A 20,762-nucleotide genomic window follows, 5' to 3' on the forward strand; every position below is an offset into this window, starting at 1 on the left:
ATAGACTACATCTATCCATCAAGTAATTTTAATCAGAAGAAAATTGTAGTTTCAAAACAAAATAATGACCAAATTACACAAGTTTCAAAGTTTTATGACCTAATAGATTTTTTCTGAAAAAAAATATTTTTTCATTTGGTACTATTACTAATGTAATAATCGGGAGAATGAGTGTTGAAATATGTTGAAATATATTTTTCTTTCAATTTGTTTTTCTTTTATGAATAGTTAAATTAAATGTGGTAGAGATAATTAAGCTAACAAAGTGCATGAAATTGAAGTTAAAAGTGATACCAAATTTATCACCTCAAATTACAAAGTCTACAAAATAAAAGGAGTCATAAATTTAAAGTTTTTCCAACAAATTAAAGTGTTAGAAAAACGCTGACAGTTGTAACCAATGAAACATGTCAGCATTGATTTGTTAAATGGTTTAATTAATCTAAGTAAAAAGGGAAAAATATAATATCCATCTCAAAATATGAATCATCCTACAACGAAAAACATATCAAGCTCAGTAAAAAGAATGAGAATTATACGCCACATTCCGAACACAGTCTTGTTCAACACTATCTTTGTTTCAGTCAACATACTAATGGCTTCCACTCGCTTCTCTCTCTCCCGCTCAGTTCAACCCATCCTAAAACGCCCCCCTTTTTCTTCTTCTCCCCGTTTTGCCCCCAAGGCTTTGCTTAAATCCTACCCTTGTCCTCTCTGGTCCTCTTCTTTCTCCTTCTGCGTTCAGACCTTGCATCACTCTACTTCTCCTTATCTCTCTTCCTCTTCCTCTTCCTCTTCCTCTTCATTTTCTTCTTGTTCTTCTTTTTCTCCTCCTTCAATGGCTTCCTCATTTACCGTCGATGATAGCGTCGGCTCCAATCCTCTGCTGCAAGATTTCGACTTTCCACCTTTTGATATTGTTGAAGCCAAACATGTTAGGCCTGGGATTCGTGCCTTGTTGAAGAAAGTCGTATGTCGTTTTTATCTTTTGGGCTGTTTTCATTTCTGGGTTTTGAGGGGTTTTTTTTTTCAACCTTGTTCTAGGGTTCGATATTGAGTTTTCTCTTTGCTAGATCATTCGCTGGTTTTAGTCCTTGTTTGAGAATTCAAAACTTTGGTTGCCTTGATTTTTTATTTGTTCGAGTTTTTAAAATTTGAAACTTTTTTATGCTCTAGCATCTGGAGTTTCTGGATTATTTGTGTTTGATTTGATATATTTGTGTTGGTTGAGTAGGAGAGTGATTTGGATGAATTGGAGAAGACAGTGGAGCCGTCATGGCCGAAGTTGGTGGAGCCATTGGAAAAGATTGTTGATCGGTTGACTGTTGTATGGGGAATGGTTAATCATCTTAAGGCTGTTAAAGATTCAGCTGAGCTCCGTGCTGCCATTGAAGAAGTCCAGGTACATTGTTGTTTCTTTATGTTATATGATTGCAAGCAGTCAGATATGAAACATGCAGTATGTATATGTAAAAACTAATAATGTAATGTTTATGCTTGAATTGCCATCTTCAAAATATTTGGCATCAACGTTTTAGACATCTAATAACTATCTCATTCTTATCTTAGATTAAACCATGAATTTTTGTTATTATATTGACATAAATCATATTAGCATTAGCATTAGCATACAGCATGATATACTAGGGAGGGAGTTATTTTTTATTGGTTGAATCAGAAATTGTGGTTTTCCTATTGGTTTTGAAGCAATTTGGTTTGGCAGTTGTTCAGTTTGATCCTAGTATTTTGTAGAGATTAATGAAATATGCATCGGTGCCTTATTCCATAGTCTCATCAAACTTCTTGTCCTTACTATGTTTAGTTTTTCCTTACAGCCTGAAAAAGTGAAGTTTCAATTAAGATTGGGACAAAGTAAACCCATCTATAATGCCTTCAAGGCGATTAAAGAATCTCCTGATTGGCAATCGTTGAGTGAAGCTCGCAAACGTATTGTAGATGGTAAGTATATGTTCCCTTTCCATTTTGGTGCCTTAATTCAATGCCAGAACCATTACTCAATACTGAGTGCACAGTCTATTAGTTGGCTTGCTATAGCAGATATTAAGATGAGCATTCTGTTAAAAGAACAAAACAAAACAAACAAACCAACTTAGTGTTGCTGCAGGTAGATATTGCTGATATAAAAGTGTTCTCATTACAACATGCTTCTTCCATTCCTTTTAGTTTCTGTGAGTGTTTGACTTGATATCTCTTTTGTTTTATTGTATGTATTCAGCCCAGATAAAGGAAGCTGTTCTTAATGGTGTTTCACTTGAAGATGATAAAAGAGAACAGTTTAACAAAATTCAACAGGTACAATATAGTAGTTATGAAGTTGAAGTAAAATGAATGTGTCATATTACACTTCTTTTGAAGTCAACTTCTGTGAAAAGTAAAATGAAGGGAAAGTACTTGTACAAGTTTCCTTTGAAGTTCTTGATGTCTGGTTTCTTGTTGTAACCATATAAACATTTATGCTCAATTGTATCATGTTCATTCCTTTTGGCTATTCTTTTCTATTTACTATGAGCTAATTTGCAGGAATTGGAGAGGTTGTCTCACAAATTTAGTGAGAATGTTTTGGATGCCACAAAGAAGTTTGAAAAGCTGGTAACTGATAAGAAAGAAATTGATGGTTTGCCTGCAACTGCTCTTGGGCTAGCTGCTCAAACAGCAGTGTCCAAGGTATTCTTTTCCAAATTTCAGAACGTGTTTGCATTTATTTGGTCTCTCATTGTCAAGTCTAGTGCAGTTTCAGTTTTCGGTCATGTAATATATGTTCTCTCTCTATACCCACCTAGGGGCATGAAAATGCAACTGCTGAGAATGGACCATGGATGATTACATTGGATGCTCCAATTTTTATTTCTGTTATGCAACATGCTCGTAATCGTGCCTTGCGTGAGGAAGTCTACCGTGCTTATATAACTCGGGCATCAAGTGGTGATTTGGATAATACACCAATCATCAACCAGATATTGAAACTTCGGTTGGAAAAGGCTAAGCTTCTCAATTACAATAATTATGCTGAGGTATGGATCTAGAGTATCTGCTAGACTTCATCCTTTTCATAGGCTTACTAAAGCATATTTGATTAGATAAGCATGGCAACAAAGATGGCTACTGTTGATAAAGCTGAGGAACTATTAGAAAAGATTCGTAGTGCTTCATGGGATGCTGCTGTCCGAGGTATCATGCTAAATTTAGTTTATTTTTGGTTGAAAAGATTGCCAATTTTTCGATCTTTGATTTATCATATGAACCTTTTTCCTCAGTGCTTGTCTATTTGATTAAAAGGACTCTACTTTATGTATGAAACTTGAAGATAAATCTGAATTTTTCTGAAGATGAATATGAAATTCTTCTTATTCTTAGTAGAATCGTATGACAACCTAATAAAGTCTAAAGAGTAGACGGAATCTTAACCCACTAAAATAGGAAACAAAATTCCTATTAATTAGGAATCCCATCAAAACAGGAAAGTGAATAAATTACAATTGCTAATTCCTAATAATCAGAAACTAAATCTATTCTTCTAAGTAAATAAAAAAATATTGATCCCTTTGTCTACACTCCCCTTCAAGCTGGGTTGTATATGTTATACAAACCAAGCTTGGAAATCAATTCATTGAAACTATCCCTTGGGAGTGCTTTAGTAAGAACATCAGCAATCTGTTATTTTGTAGGAATATAGTTGAGCTGGACAATATTGTTATTGACCTTCTCTGAAATGAAGTGTTGATCAATTTCAATGTGTTTTGTCCTGTCATGGTGTACAGGATTTTTAGCTATACTAAAGCTGCTTGACTGTCACTGAACATCATGACTGAGTCTTGTACCTCAACTTTGAGTTCCCTCAACAATCTTTGTAGCCACCACATTCCTTCACATATTCCAAGTGTAAGAGCACGATATTTTGATTCTGCACTACTCCGTGAGACTACAGCTTGCTTTTTGCTCCTCCAAGTAATAAGATTACCCCAAACATAGGACCAATAACCAGTGATTGATCTTCGATCAGTTTGCTCTCTTGCCCAACTAGTATCGGTGTAAATTTCCACTTCTCGGTTTGCACACTTCCTGAATAGTAGACCAAGTCCCGGAGTCATTTTTAAATACCTTAAGATTTTATTTACTACCTCTAAATGATATTCAGTTGGATTGTTCATATTTTGATTCTGCACTACTCCGTGAGACTACAGCTTGCTTTTTGCTCCTCCAAGTAATAAGATTACCCCAAACATAGGACCAATAACCAGTGATTGATCTTCGATCAGTTTGCTCTCTTGCCCAACTAGTATCGGTGTAAATTTCCACTTCTCGGTTTGCACACTTCCTGAATAGTAGACCAAGTCCCGGAGTCATTTTTAAATACCTCAAGATTCTATTTACTACCTCTAAATGATATTCAGTTGGATTGTTCATATGTTGGCTGACCACACTGACTGACTATGCGATATCAGGCCTGGTATGAGATAGATAGATGAGCTTTCCAACTAGCCTTTGGTACCTTCCTTTGTCTACTGGACTATTTCCTTCACTTTTGTTCAATCTTTTTGTTGGATCCATAGGTGTGTCAACTGGTTTGCATCCAAGTAGCCCTGTTTCACTTAACAAATCTAATATGTATTTCCATTGAGATATAACAATCCTTTTTTTAGAGTGAGCCAACTTCATTCCTAGGAAATACTTGAGAGTCCCAAGATCCTTAATCTCAAATTATGTTGCTAGTAGTTTTTTCAAATTCATAATCTCCTTAGAATCATCTCCTGTCAAGATAATATTATCCACATAAACTATGAGAATAGTCTTTTTCCCTTCTATTCTACTTTTAACAAACAGTGTGTGATCGACTTGACACTGTTGATATCCATTGGCTATCACTGTTTTAGTGAATCTTTCAAACCATGCATGAGGAGATTGCTTCAAGCCATACAAAGACTTCTTCAGTTTGCAAACTAGATTATTGTTTGACTTGTTTTCTAGATCAGGAGGAATAGTCATGTAGACTTCTTCTTTAAGATCCCCATTTAGGAATGCATTTTTAATATCCAGTTGATACAATGACGAATCTTGATTAACTGCAAGAGAAAGTAGAACTTGAACAGTGTTAAGTTTTGCTACAAGTGCGCACGTCTCATGATAGTCAATTCTGTACGACTGAGTGAACCCTCTTGCCATAAGTCTGGCCTTGAATCTCTCGACACTTCCATCAGCCCTATACTTGACAATAAATATCCACTTGCATCCAACTGGATTCTTACCTAGAGGTAACTTGAACAAGAGTCCATGTGTTGTTACTTTCCAAATCCCGAATCTCCCCTTCTACTGCCTTTTTCCACGCCTGACTCTTGAGTCTCTTGTATAGAATCTGACACCTTCACACTGTCCAGATTTGTGACAAAGGCCTTATAAAGATACGATAGTTTCCTATATGCAACATAATTCTCAATCGGATGTTCAGTGCACCCACGCACACCTTTTCTACACTTTCCTAGTAATGGGTGGATAATACTTGTAGCCCTTTTTATTAGGAGAATAACCAAGGAAAATGCACTTGAGAGACTTAGGATCGAGTTTGGTGTGGTAATTGTGGTGGATATGAACAAAGGATGTGCAACTAAAAACCTTTAATGGAAGGTCCGTAGAAAAAGAGAGGGTATGAAGATATGAAAAGATAAGAACTTGATGAGATGATTGAAATTTAAGGACACGACTAGGCATTCTGTTGATGGGATAAGTGGCAGTAAGAATTGCTTCCCCCGAGAAATGTATAGGTACATTATTGGTGAACATAGTAGCACGGGCTACTGTTACGGGTCAAAGTGCAAAGCCTGTGACCATGGCACAAGATGTGCCCCATGGAGGTCTATCGATTAGATGGGGAACATTTAGCCCACGAGAACTGGCCCTATTCAAAAAACTATTGGAGAAGCCTATCAGATTGAAACTTGGTTGGCCCGATAATGAAGACATGACAACTTAGGCTAGTTTTGGTAACTAATCTTAGAAGATAGATGGAATCATATCTTGTAAAGATTAGATTTGATTAGATTAAATTGGATATGACATCTTGTAAATCCCCAAAATCAAGGGATATGGTTAATCTCGTCCGTCGATGTAAATGTATATTTACCGTCAGTTTTGGGGGAGCTCAACTATAAATAGAGAGTCTCCCTCTCATTTGTACTCATCCATTGTAAGCTGAATTCTTAAGAGTAATAGAATTCTTTGAGCATTTACTCAAACATTTTGTGTGCATTTTTTCTTTGACTTTTTGTTGTTCATTTGTAGCTTCTTTTGGTACAATCGCTTCCGCTATATAAATTGGTGCCTTGGAGGGGTTCTAAAAGAATCCTCACTTTTGGGCGTAAAGGCTGACTTAGGCGAGTTTGGACGAACGGATCGCCTAAGGTCGCACGAATCGCGAGACGAAAGGTCTAGTCTCGTGACAAGTGGTATCAGAGCTGTAGGTTTGAACCAATTGATATCCGAGGTATTGGTTCGAAGGCACTGTTAGGATGTTGAAAGAAGTTATTGGTCAGAGTGAGCCAATGGAGACCCATGGAAGGGCCAAAAAAGCAAGTCGCTCAAGGGATATGTTGACAGCTTTGAAAAATCGAGTGGTTAATCTCGAGGAATCCGTAGGGAACATGAAAGAGACGCTTGAATTGGTCGAGGGATGTACGGATGGGTTTGACTCAATGGAAGAGCAACTCAGAGATTTTGTGTTGGATTCTATCGATGCCAATGCGGAAAAGATGAATGAATTAGTCGAGTCAACTGCGAAAAAGCTGGCAGAGGGATGAGAATCTCGAGGATATAGTGTTAGCCATGAAGAAAGAAATGGAGGAGCTGAAGGGGGAGCTCACGATTTACAAAGCCGCTTCGAGTAATGGGATGTTGTCTTCAAGGCCAAAGCAACAAGTAATGGATGTTCCCAAACCGAAGAAATTTAAGGGTGCACGATCCGCAAGGGATGTGGACAACTTGTGAGAAATGGAGCAATACTTTTGAGCGATGGGCATCGAGGATGATGCCATTAAGGTAAACACTGCTTCAATCTATTTTACTGATGTGGTTCTCTTGTGGTGGCGTTGTAGGTCCATGGATGAGAAACGTGGTGGGAACGCAATTGGGACTTGGGAGGAGTTCTAAAGAGAGTTGAAGAAGTAGTTTTACCCAAAGTATGCCGAGAAGGAGGCTCGAGATAAGTTGCGTCGTCTTACGCAACAAGGCACTGTTCGGGAGTATGTTTAGGCATTTAGCGAGTTGATGCTTCAAATCTCCGACTTGAGCGAGAAAGAAGTGTTCTATTGGTTTGAGGATGGGTTAAAGTCGTGGGCAAAGCATGAGTTGTGTAGGCAAAGAATTACCGAACTTACTATAGTTATGGTCGAAGCAGTCCTTTGTTGAGCTTGGTCCAACGAAAGACAAGTTCGAGTCGTCTAAGCCCAATAGAAAGGGCAATGATGAGAGAAACCATGAAGAAGATGAAGAGGGACATAGCGATGATGGCAACAGTACCGATAGCACAAGTGGCAATGGGAAACCACGAGATGCGAAGCGGGGATCCAACAACCTAAGGGACAAGGGAAAAAGAATAAAATGCTTCATTTGTCAAAGACCACACATGGCGCGAAAATGTCCAAATAAATTGACGATTTCGACGATCAAGAAGAAAGATGAACCGAAGGAAGAGGTGAAGCCTATTAAGGGGAAGACATCGAGGGTCAATTCGATGATCCTCATTCCTAAGAAGAGGAATGGTGAAAAGGGGTTGATGTTTGTGGACATCAACATTGCGGGTTAGAAGCGGAGTGCTCTTATTGATATGGGAGTATCAGACTTATTCATACCGAAAAAGGCTGCGAAGAATCTTGGTCTGTTGATTAGAAAATTGAATAAGAATATCAAGATAACAACTTTCGAGAAGGCCCCAACTGTGGGAGTAGTTCGTGATGTGGAACTACAAATCGGCAAATGGAAGAGTAAGGAAGAATTCGAGGAATCCAATTAGATGATTACGACTATGTGCTTGGCTTAAATTTCCTTGACAGAATTTAGGAAACTCTGCAACCATGGGACGATCAAATCCATATTGTCACCGGTTCGTTAACAAAAATTGTTGTGCCGGTGCATCAGGATATGAAGGTTGGGACCAAGGTGTTATCGTCAATCCAACTAGTCGAAGATGTTTCGTATGGGAGGAACATTAACTCGTCAGAACGGAATGTTACGAAAGCCCCTTCGAAAGTGTTAGTGGTGCAAGAGATCGCTATGAAGCCTGCAGATTTGACTGTGGAGCTGACACCTTTGAGAAAGGTAGGTTGTGCATTGGGTTTAGAGGGAAAAGGAGCGATGCAAAAACAGTCGGGACGAGTAAATACTGCGAGTAAGGTACATTGCAAACACTCTAATAGTGTTTTAAATTCTGACTTGTTGGCTTGCTAAGATCGTAAGAGCCCTTTCAAAGTTCATAATCAAGGAGGCAAAGAGACTATTGGTGGTACAAAGCCAAGATGTGAGAATCTAGGGGATTCCAGTGAGAACAAGTCAGAATTGGGGCAAGTTAGAGCGGAGACTTCTTGCCAACGGGATGTACCAACGAGTGCAACGATTCAAGTTAAGAGGCGACGGAAGCCGAGGCAAAGGTTCTGAAGCAAGGGACAACCCGATCACAAGACAAGTCGGGAAAAAGCCAAGGCAACGAGAAAGTTCCAAGGTGAAATTAAGTCAGTGTCATTCAGAAGTCGCAACGAGGGCGTTGCAAGAATGGGTGGGGGAGAATGTCACGGGCCAAAGTGCAAAGCCAGTGACCATGGCACAAGATGCGCCCCATGGAGGTCTATCGATTAGATGGGGAACATTTAGCCCACGAGAACTGGCCCTATTCAAAAAACTATTGGAGAAGCCTATCAGATTGAAACTTGGTTGGCCCGATAATGAAGACATGACAACTTAGGCTAGTTTTGGTAACTAATCTTAGAAGATAGATGGAATCATATCTTGTAAAGATTAGATTAGATTAGATTAGATTGGAGATGACATCTTGTAAATCCCCAAAATTAAGGGATATAGTTAATCTCGTTCGTCGATGTAAATGTATCTTTACCGTCAGTTTTGGGGGAGCTCAACTATAAATAGAGAGTCTCCCCCTCATTTGTACTCATCCATTGTGAATTCTTAAGAGTAATAAAATTTTTTGAGCATTTACTCAAACACTTTGTGTGCATTTTTTTTGGGCTTTTTGTTGTTCATTTGTAGCTTCTTTTGGCACAATCGCTTCCGCTATATAAATTGGTGCCTTGGAGGGGTTCTAAAAGAATCCTCATTTTTGGGCGTAAAGGCTGACTTAGGCGAATTTGGACGAACGGGTCGCCTAAGGCCGCATGGATCGCGAGACGAAAGATCTAGCCCCGTGACACTATCTCAAGCAAGTGTATTTTTTCTTTTAGATACTTCATTTTGTTGTGGTGTGTTGACACAAGAGTTTACATGGATGATACCATATTTGGACAAATATAACCCAAGAATGAAATTAAAGTAGTCTCTAGCATTATCGGGTTTTAGGGCTTTGATATTGCTTTGAAATTGATTAGAGAGCATGGTATGAAAAGATTGAAAAATAGAGAGCTTCAGATTTTTCTTTCATAAGGAATGTTCAGGTTGTTCTAGTGTGATCACTGATGAATGTGACAAACCACCTAGCTCCATTGATGCTTTTTACATGATATGGACCTTAAATGTCACTATGAATCACTGAAAATAGATGTGAGGGTTTATATTGCAAACTTGAATAGACATGTCTAATGTGTTTTGCTAATGGACAAACTTCACAAAAGTAAGAATTTGGTTTTTTATGGATAAACACATGAGGAAAGAATTTTTCAATATAAGTAAAGTTAGGATGACTAAGATGATTATGCCATAACATAACTTGGGTTTCAATGGAAATAGAATTAGAATTGGAAACAGACATTGATTTGGAAGCAAATGTGACACACTTTTGACTAGAATCTGAACCACAACTTGATGAGTGAACTTGTTTACTTGAAAGATTCTTTTCCTTAATTAGATATAGACCACCATGCATATTAGCATTGCCAATCACCTTCCCCAAATCAACTGCCTGAAAACAACAATTGGAATGGAATTTAGCAACACAATTTAGGTCTCGTGTAAGTTGGCTTATGGAAAGTAAATTGCAATTCAATTTAGGGACATTAAGAACAGAAGAAAGATGAAAATCCTTTGTCAAATTAATTGATCTTGTTCCGGCCACAGGAGAGAAAGAGCCATTTGCAATTTTGACTACATCACTAGTGTCATGGGCCGCAGTTTAAAGCCCATGATCATTGTACCAAATGCATCCAATGGAGGTCTATTGCTCAGATGGGGATCATTTGGCCCACGAGAACTGACCCGATTCAAAGAGCTATTAGAGAAGACTGTCAGATTGAAGCCTGGTTGGCCCGATAATGAAGACATGGCAGCTTAGGTTGATATAGTAACTAATATTAGAAGATAGAGGGAATCATATCTTGTAAAGATTAGAGTAGATTTGATATGACATATCTTGTAAATCCTTAAAATAAAGAGATATGGCTAATCTCGTCCATCGATGTAAATGTATCATCACCGTCGGGTTTTGGGGAGCTCAACTATAAATAAAGAGCTTTCCCCTCAGTTGTACTCACTTCATTCATTGTTTCATTATTCTTTATGAATAAAAGAATTGAGAGCATTTATTCAAACACTTTGCTAGCGCTCTTTCTGTTGTTCTTTGGTTTAGCTTCTTTTGGCATAAATCGCTTCCGCTCTTCAATTTGGTGCCTTGGAGGAGTTCTTAAGAAATCCTCACTTAAGGCTGACTTAGGCGAGTTTGGACGAACGGATCGCCTAAGGCCGCACGGATCGCAAGAGAAAATTCTAGTCCCATAACAAGTGGTATCCGAGCTATTGGTTTGAACAAGTGATATCTGAGTTATTGGTTCAAAAACACCGTTGGGATGTCGAAACAAGAGTTCGAACAAAGGTGTGTGAGGAAGTCTTTGAGGGAGACATTATCGCCAGTAGAGGAACGTGTGGGTAAACTCGAGGGATCCATTGAAGATGTAAAGGAGGCACTCGATGGGGTTGAGGATCGCATAGCAAACTGGAAGGAGCGGTCTAGAGACTATGTAAAGAAGTCTCTTGATTCCACCATGGATAAGGTAAACGAGTTTAATTCCACAACGAGGGCTTTGAGCGCAAGAATAGTGGAGCTCGAGGGAAAGTTGGCCTTGTGTCGAGCAGCCGTGGGGAAAGGAGTGGCAAATGCAGCACTTAGTAAGGAGGATGCCCTGAAGTCGAAAGAGTTTGTGGGGACAAGGTCTGCATGCGATGTGGACAATTTCTTGTGGAGGATGGAAAACTACTTCCGTGCAGCATCGTGGACGATGCGATTAAGGTAAACACTGCTTCAATGTTTCTTACTGACATTGTGTTTTTATGGTGGCGAGGTAGGATTACAGATAAAAGGCAAGGTGAGATTGAGACGTGGGAAGAGTTCAAATGCGAATTGAAGGGACAGTTTTACCCAAAATTTGCCGAGGAAGAAGCTCGGGCAAAGTTGTAAGGGATAACGCAACGGGGCACAGTGGGGGAGTATGTTCGAGAGCTTCAAGTTTCAGATGTGACCGAGAAATAAGCATTGATTGCTTTTCAGAATGACTTGAAGCCGTGGGTCAGACAGGAGGTGGAACAAAGAGGTGTCTAAAAGCTGTCGGAAGCCATGACGGTAGTTGAGTCCGTGGTTAAGATTGGTCTAGGGAAAGACAAGCTTGGGTCTTCCAAGTCCGAGGAAAGAGGCGTATGTGAAATGTATCACAAGGAAGATAGTGTTGATGACAATGGCAATGGCGACAATGGTGGTAATGGGAAACCACGAGTTGGGAAGAAGAAACCCAAGAAGAAAAGGGACAAGCTGAAATGCTTTCTCTACGACGGTCCACACATGTTGAAGAAATGTTCGAAAAAATCTGTGCTTAAGGAGAAGCCGGTAGGTAAAGCTTGATACTTGGTTCGAGCGCAAAGGGTGTCGAAGCTAAGGAGGCTGAAAGCAAGAAGAAGTCAGTGGAGTGCTTCTTGTGTTATGGTCCGCATAGGTTGCGGAAGTGTCCGAGGAAGTCTGTCATCGAGGGGAACGATGAAGCAGACAAGGAGCCCAAGAAGCTTGGTTTGAGCAAAGGAAAAGCCGAAGCCAAGAGGGAAAAGAGGAGCAAAAAGAAGCAAGTAAAGTGCTTCTTGTGACGTGGTCCGCTTGAGTTGCGGAACTGTCCAAAGCAAGCTGGAGTCAAAAGAAAGACAACGTCTGAGCTTGATGAGTCATCGGAAGGGCTTCCACCCAAGGAAGATGTGAGTTTGTCATCGGACTTAGAGGAAAAAGTTGTGATGAAAACAGTGAAGCTGCGACCAATGAGGCTCAAGTTGAGTGAAGCGTCGGAGTTGGCCGAGTCATCGACAAGGCTTCCACCTATGGGAGAGGTGAGTGGTGCATCGGATTTTAAGGAAAAAGAAGTGATGCATGAGGGACAGTTGACCAGAGTAAATGCAAAGGCACATTTCGAACACTTTGATAGTGTGTTGCATTCTAACTTGTTGACTTGGCAAGAACGTAGGGGCCCTTTCGAATTTCTTGAGCAAAGAGATCGAGAGATTGTGGGCAAAGAAAAGCCAAGTGTGGTGAATCACGAGGATTCTGTTCGAGAAAAGTTAGAATGTGAACAAGAGAGTGACATAACTTCTTGTTATCGAGACGTACAAACGAGTAAGACGGTTCGAGTTAAGAAGCGACGTAAGCCGAGGTAAAAGTCCCGTAGGGAGGGAAAGGTTAAGGCGTCGAAACAAGACCGAGGTGAATCAGGTCAGTGCCATTCGGAAGTCGCAACGAGGACGTTATGAGAATAGGTGGGGGAGAATGTCACGGGTCGCAGTTCAAAGCCCGTGACCATCGTACCAAACTAATGGAGGTCATTGCTCAGATGGGGATCATTTGGCCCACGAGAACTGGTCCGATTCAAAGAGCTATTAAAGAAGCTTGTCAGATTGAAGCTTGGTTGACCCGATAATGAAGACATGCCAACTTAGGCTGATATGGTAATTAATCTTAAAAGATAGAGGGAATCATATCTTGTAAAGATTAGATTAGATTTGATATGACATATCTTGTAAATTCCTAAAATAAAGGGATATGACTAATCTCGTCCATCGATGTAAATGTATCTTAACCATCGAGTTTTAAGGAGCTCAACTATAAATAGAGAGCCTCCCTCTTAGTTGTACTCACTCCATTCATTGTTTCATTATTCTTTGTGAATAAGAGAATTGAGTGTATTTACTCAAACATTTTGCGAGCGCTCTTTCTGTTGTTCTTTGGTTTAGTTTCTTTTGGCATAAATCGCTTCCGCTCTTCAATTTGGTGTCTTAGAGAAGTTCTTAAGAAATCCTCACTTGAGTTAAGGCTGACTTAGGCGAGTTTGGACGAACGGATCGCCTAAGGCCGCACGGATCACAAGAGAAAACTCTAGCCCCGTGACACTAGTGCATAGCTGAAAATTGCTGAGCATTATGTAATCACCAGTCATGTGGTCCGGGTCCCCTAAGTCGACTATCCATGTTTTAGAGTGATTGTTTTTGACACTAAGAGCATAGGATTGGATACCTTGATGTGCAAAGAGATTGATGTGATGTTCTATCATGGTTGGAGGTGCTTGGCCTGTTAGTGACTTCACTAAGCATTTTCTGCAATGCCTCAATCTACTCTTTTGTGAATGGATTAGCCTTAGCACTGTTTTTAGATTTGACTTAGCACAGTTCTTAGATTTGCCAGTAGATGGTTTCCAATATGTAACCATGCAACTTCCAACATGTTGCCTTCACATAACCAAGCTGTTTACGGTGGTCACACCAAGGGATTCCTTTGCCAGCTTTGTTCTGAGATGAACTGTGTGTGTATAAGGCTGAACCCTCAATTGTAGGATTGATGTTGGTGTCTGTCATCATCAGTTTCTTTCTACTCTCCTCTCTCCGAACCTCTACAACTACTTCTTGAATGGTGGGGAATGGTTTAATTCCCATGACTCTCCCCCTGAAATCATCTAGATCTTTATTGAGACCAAGGAGAACTCTGATGGTTCACTTCTGTTCAACAATCTATTTATACAAACATAGGGTCATCAACACACTTCCATGAGTGTTTCATAAAGATCCAGTTGCAGCCAACAACGTGTGAGGGCATTAAAGTATTGAGTAACACTTAAATCTCCCTGTTTTAGGTCATATAACCTAGTTTCAATTTCGAAGAGTTCGGAGGTGTTAACATTTCTTCAGCAGTTTTCCAGATTTCTTTTGTTGTATGATGAAGTGAAAAATTTTCTCCAACCTTTGTGGTCATGGAATTAATCAACCATGACATAACCAAATGGTCATCTGTTTTCCAAGATCGGTATTTTGGATTTGTTTTTTCAAGAGCAACAGTTTTGCCTGTGAGATGACCGTCCTTCCCCCTTCCGCGGATGTACATGAAAATAGATTGTGACCATTGGAGAAAATTATGGCCATGAAGTTTGTGATTTGTGACAAGGTGAGAAGTGTCATAAATGAAGTAAACTGAGGGATGAGACTCAGATTGAGAAGTCATGGCTCCAATACCATGAAAATAAATATAAATTTTTCTAAAGATAAATTTGAATTTTTTTTTTATTCTTAGTAGAATCATATTACAACCTAATATGGTTAAAGAGTGGCTGGTATCACAACCCATTAAAATAGAAAACAAAATTCCTATTAATTAGGAATCCCAACAAAACAGGAAAGTGAATAAATTACAATAGCTAATTCCTAATAATTAGAAATTAAATCTAATCTTCTAAATAAAAATAATAATATTGATCCCTTTTTCTACACTTCTTTCTTTCCTTGTCTTTTTATAATTTAAAGTTCAGTTCTTAACTTGTAGATGTTTTTCTTGTTAGAAATATATTAATATGCTAGCTTATTTTAAATGAAACTGCACCTACAACAATTAATTTTATGGTGGCTTGCATTAGACCTGTCCATGGGCTGGGTCACTTGGCCCAGCCCGAAGGCCCGCCCGAAAAATAGGAGGGTTTGGATAAAAATATAGGTTTGAAAAATGTGTTTGGGTAAAAAGATAAGGCTTGTTTATAAAATGGGTTGAGCCTCGGTAATGATTTTTTGGCACTAGCCTGGCTTGGCCCGGCTTGAATATGCAAAAAAAAGACTGCTGGTTTTTTTTATAATGTTTTCTTGCTGTTTTTTACTATTTTGTTGCTTTTTTTTTTCACTATTTTACTATCCACTATTATGTTGTTACTCTTTTGTTGTTATTGTTTGGATATTGTATAACTCTTATTTTATTGTTAATTTTGTTACTACTTTAGAGGCATTTACTTGTTATCTTAGTCTTATTTGAGTATACATTTTTTTTAATTTATTTTCAATTTGTTGAAAAACATTTATTTTAATGTTTTTAGTATTTTTGATGTATTATATATTTTTAAAAAAATTTTATATAAAAAAATTAATACGGATGGGCCAGACCCGAGTTTTAGCATTTTTATCTGTGCCGGATTTGGGCAAAGTTTTAAGCTCATTTTTGGGCTGGGCCTAACGGGCCTAAAATTTTGGTTGGACTCTGCCCAGCCGATGGACACCTCTAGCTTGCGTTATCTACTCTCTGATATGACTTCATTTTAATTCACCTTAATGCTGCATTCAAGTTCATGGTGTACTCGGGAAGGTTGCTTTTTCTTCGATACAATTTTAGAACCTGATTTCCTCAAGCCAACATGTCTTGCTTTCCCTATTTATCCTAAACAGTTCCTGTTTGATATTTTCATTATTACTGCAAGCCTTTCTAGACAAAAGATATATGGAAAGAGATTTTAGTATACAATTCTTTCTGCTCCTTGCAGATGTTGAAGCCCTAAAAAGTTACTCCAAAAGTCAAGGTGCTTCAGAAGCTGATAGTTTGAGCCATTGGGACATAAGCTTCTGGAGTGAGAGGCTTCGTGAGTCAAAATATGACATCAATGAGGTTGGCTCTCTCACTCTTCTCTATTTCTTAGTTAAAAATCATGCCTTCAAGACCTCCGTTTTGTGATAATACATGTCTTTCCTGATGAAAATATCATACAGGAAGAACTCCGGCCATATTTCTCATTTTCAAAGGTTATGGATGGCCTTTTCAACCTTACTAAGATACTTTTTGGGATTGATATTGAGGCAGCTGATGGTCTAGCTCCTGTAAGTATTTCTTGCTTCCTCTACACATTTCTTCACTGCGTATCACATGAAATATTAATTTTACATCCTAACAAGTTTTATTATTATAATTATTATTTTTGAAGGTTTGGAACAAAGATGTGCGGTTCTACTGTGTTAAAGATTCTTCAGGTAGTCCGATTGCCTACTTTTATTTTGATCCATACTCTCGTCCATCAGAGAAAAGGGAAGGTGCATGGATGGATGAGGTTGTTTCTCGAAGTCGAGTACTGTCCCGTAATGGTACCACAGCAAGGTTACCTGTTGCTCACATGGTGTGCAATCAAACACCACCAGTTGGGGACAAGCCAAGCCTCATGACATTCCGTGAAGTAAGTTGAAGATATTCGTTTTAAGCATGATGCTAATGCTAGTAAATTCTTGTCTTCTGCTTTCTGAATGATTCGACATGCAAACTGAGGTCCTGAAGCCTAGAGCTTTCCCCATCTGTAGCCCTTCTCAATTCCTTTCCTCTTGTAGTAGTGCTTCTGATCTTATCCCCAAAAACAAAGATTTTAGCCGCCTAAGCAATTTGCTTTTATCATTAATATATCAGTTAAAGCAGTCTCATGTAAATCACATTCAAGTTAAAGTATGGAGGTGATAATCCTTGAGCACATATGATCATAGCCAGTGGTTTTCTACTGTTAGCATATTTAAACAACATGCCTTCCTAGAAGGCTTCATGGGTGAATGCTTCTATTTAGAACTTATTACAATTAAAAGCATGGCTCTAGTACACACTTTTAAATAAATATACCCATTACAGAAATATGCATCTGTGTGCTAGACTGCCTGGTTCTATGGGAGCCTAATCTTCTATAATGTTATTGTTTAAACAAAGGCCAAGACTAGCCAAGTCTGAGAGGATGAACTATTTATATATTTAGCTAATCTCAGATCTTTCTTCCAAATATTTTGGCTTTATTCCATCTTATACTGCTCCCATGTGTGGTTTTTATGGATTAAGATAGGATATGCTTTTATCCTATCATTTTTTACTGATTATTGTAGCAATAATGGCTCTTTTGGATGTTCAAAGTGGCTGCTAAAATTTTCCTGTGTCTGATCGGTTTTCTTTTCTCAGGTTGAGACTGTTTTCCATGAATTTGGCCATGCACTTCAGCATATGCTGACCAAGCAAGATGAAGGTCTAGTTGCTGGCATTCGGGGTGTTGAGTGGGATGCTGTTGAGTTGCCTTCCCAATTCATGGAAAATTGGTGTTACCACAGGTTAACATCTCCAACCACCAAATTATCATCTCTGGGATTACTTCAGAGTTCAGACTAAATTCCCTTTTTCTTGCTAAAAGAAATAAATTAGAAGTACTTGCATGTGGAAAATATGCAAACAATGCCCTATATAATAACTTTCTATTCTATGTATGGCTTTGTAAAGCAGCCCAATACTTATGGTATGTTATATGGTCTCTTGTTTGTGGTTTCTGGATATTTATAACTCTTTAATCTTTCTACTACACTGTTTCTTGTCTTTCTTGTTGCATCTTATCATAATATTACAATGTGACAACAACTGGTTAGGAGAAGATATGGCAATTTGATCCTTATGGTTGTGAATCTTGAGCTTTGTTCTCATTATTTTGTTGCCTGGGAATGGACTAACATCAAATTTTCCTAATTCCCTTAACTAGTTTGTCTGAATATGTGTCCCATACCCATATGTTTGGGATTTTTATTTGAATATGTGTCCCATACCCATCATGTGTATTTCATCTTCCAAATCAATTATAACTTTCGTTAAGTAGATTTTTGTTTGAATTCTTTTTGTTTTTGCTGCAGGGATACATTGATGAGCATTGCAAAACATTATCAAACCGGGGAGAGCATCCCTGAAGAGGTATACCTGAAGCTCCTTGCTGCAAGGACTTTCCGTGCTGGTTCTCTAAGTCTTCGTCAGGTCAGTTGAACTCGTTCTGCCCTCGTGTCATCTTGGTGTATATATTTTATGCAGAAACAATGTGTTTCCTGAGTGCATCTCGTGGTACTGAATCCTGCACCTTAATACATGGTATGATACATTGTAAGGGTTCATTAGCTCCATGTTCCTCTCATCTTCCTTCATTTTCCTCATTTTTCCTTTTGTTCTTACTTATCTTTCCTTCTAACCCTTCTCTTACCTCCATGTTGGGTTCATTTTGTATGTTCTTCCCTTTAGTATTAACTGTGTTAGCTAAAAAGGCTTGTAGTTGGCTGTAGAAAAAGAAAAGGACCTACTTTGTAATGATATTGAAATATCTTGTCTGAACCATCTGTTTTTTATGCATTAAAGCATGCACTTTTATGTCCATGAAAATCACAGAGTGTTACAGAAATGTGTAGCATAAGATGATTTTAATGGACACAATGGATATATTTTATTGTAACTTATGTTTACTACCTTTTGTGACTCCGTGCAATATTTCTTGTAAACTCTGTAACTCTTCTAAGTTGTTTTCTTCTAATGTAAGGAGACTAATTTTTGGAGAAGTTGATCTCTGGTTAGTTTGATCCTTTCTAACTTTTTTCTTTTTCCAGATTCGATTTGCTAGCTTGGATTTGGAACTACATACAAAATATATACCAGATGGACCAGAATCTGTTTATGATGTTGATCAGAGAGTTTCCAGAAAAACACAAGTGATCCCCCCATTGCCAGAAGATAGATTTCTATGTGGTTTCAACCATATATTTGCAGGTTTAATTCTACTTCTTCCAGCCCCATCCCCTCTCCCCCCTTATGTACTTTTTAGTACTATTGTTTTGGTGCAGACTTCACCAAGGAAATTTTTGACTTGATAGCTTTTGTGAATGCCAGGTGGATATGCTGCTGGATACTACAGTTACAAGGTAAAATTCTTATCTTTTTTCTAGTCTCTTTCTTAGAAAACTACTGTGGAACATGTTTTAAATGTTTGTTGTTGGAACTAGCTACAACGATCTGATTATCACCAATCTGAGAAAGACTGTATAAGTAATGATCCTCCTCTGTTTGCCTCTCCTTTTCCTTCTCTTTTTAACTCTTGTAGCCTGCATTTTCAGTCTATCTTGTATCAAGTATTTGTCTGCTAAGTTCTTGTGATGTTTTAATGGATTGTGGGCATGATTTGGATCCTTGTTATACCTTTTCTTTCCTTTTCCTTTGCTCTTAGCTATGTGATTTGAAATTCAAAATGCTATTTTGCAGTGGGCAGAAGTGTTGTCTGCAGATGCTTTCTCAGCATTTGAGGATGCTGGATTAGAAGACAGCAAGGTATGGTGGTTGAGAAGGCTACTCATAGTTGTTTTTTAAAATATTTTGTTCTCTTTTATATATTTTCCTGTTCAAATGTGTACATAAAGTAGATCAAAATCTTACCAATTTTTATGGCTTTGCTTACATTTGGTGAGCCGTGGGTCCTAATAAAATATTCAACAATATGTTCATTTCTCTCTAAAAGCACAAACATGTTCATTGAATATGGATACTTCTCTAATGCTGATTTTGTTGCATACTGAAACTCTGCTTCAAGAGTCACTGCTTGCTAAAACAAATTTATGATCCTGTTTTTGTTAGTACTTAAGCTATGATGCATTGATTGTTTTCCTACAGGCTGTTAAAGAAACCGGCCACAAGTTCCGTGAGACTGTTCTTGCTCTTGGAGGTGGAAAAGCACCATTAGAGGTTAGTGTATGCAAATTGTATATTCACATTCCTAATTTTGAAAAATTTTAATCATATTCTGTTTCTTTTCCTTTCTCAGCAACTTTCTAATGGAAGAGAACACCAAGTTTTGATCTTTACTCTTATCACCATTAAAGTGCTCGATAGGCACTGAAACTTGTAATGTTAACCCTAGAAGTGCTTCCTCATTGAATCTGCTTAACATGTTTGATGTTGCATGTCCAGGTGTTTGTGGAGTTCCGTGGACGTGAACCTTCACCCGAGGCATTGCTCAGGCACAATGGGTTATTACCAGTCACAGCTTGAAATAAGCTGCTTTTTGAGTTGCCATTCAGGGTTTTACCAAATGAGACATGGGAATCAAGTTTTTACAGGTCATTCAAGTTACTATTATACACCATGTTTATGTTCAGTTCAGCTCTTCAAAACTTTGCTAGTTATTGTCCTCAAAAGAAAAGAAAAAGAAAACACAACCCATCTAGGTTTAAATTCATGTGGGGTAGTGCTTTAGAGATGCCTGAAAACCTTACAAGGACATATATAGTCTGAAATTTTCATTGGTTTGGTGTTCTGTTTTTGTCATCACTTCACATGAAAATGGAGATTCAGATCTTATTCTTCGATCCAAAAAAAAAGAAAGAAAAGGGATCATGTACTAATCAAGTCAATGTTGGGATGCAACTTCTAGTTGTAATGTTTTACGAAAATGTGAAGCAAAATAGATGGTGAAAGCTTAATATTCATCAAAGATTTGATGGGATTAATGTTAAGA

General features: G+C 38.4%; 1 protein-coding gene across 1 annotated transcript; it reads left to right on the forward strand.

The window, feature by feature from the left end:
* The first annotated feature begins 476 nt into the window (after window positions 1-476).
* LOC107932862 (probable cytosolic oligopeptidase A) lies at window positions 477-20,733 on the forward strand. The gene is made up of 17 exons (XM_016864980.2): window positions 477-970; window positions 1,235-1,402; window positions 1,836-1,959; window positions 2,237-2,313; window positions 2,542-2,685; window positions 2,802-3,032; window positions 3,099-3,189; window positions 15,981-16,102; window positions 16,204-16,311; window positions 16,416-16,661; window positions 17,417-17,562; window positions 18,130-18,247; window positions 18,865-19,024; window positions 19,145-19,176; window positions 19,514-19,579; window positions 19,919-19,990; window positions 20,216-20,733. The coding sequence occupies exons 1-17, from the start codon at window positions 482-484 to the stop codon at window positions 20,294-20,296; spliced, it is 2,475 nt and encodes an 824-aa protein (XP_016720469.2). The 5' UTR covers window positions 477-481; the 3' UTR covers window positions 20,297-20,733.
* Window positions 20,734-20,762: the final 29 nt, after the last annotated feature.

The sequence above is a fragment of the Gossypium hirsutum genome, chromosome D12, assembly GCF_007990345.1.
Source record: "Gossypium hirsutum isolate 1008001.06 chromosome D12, Gossypium_hirsutum_v2.1, whole genome shotgun sequence".
Taxonomy (NCBI): domain Eukaryota; kingdom Viridiplantae; phylum Streptophyta; class Magnoliopsida; order Malvales; family Malvaceae; genus Gossypium; species Gossypium hirsutum.

Excerpts from the sequence above, each read along its gene's own strand:
- LOC107932862 (XM_016864980.2), top strand. The coding sequence starts at position 482 with ATGAATCATCCTACAACGAAAAACATATCAAGCTCAGTAAAAAGAATG. Across the intron at positions 18,248-18,864 it reads GTTCTCTAAGTCTTCGTCAG|ATTCGATTTGCTAGCTTGGA; the intron begins GTCAGTTGAACT and ends TTCTTTTTCCAG. Across the intron at positions 19,991-20,215 it reads GTGGAAAAGCACCATTAGAG|GTGTTTGTGGAGTTCCGTGG; the intron begins GTTAGTGTATGC and ends TTGCATGTCCAG.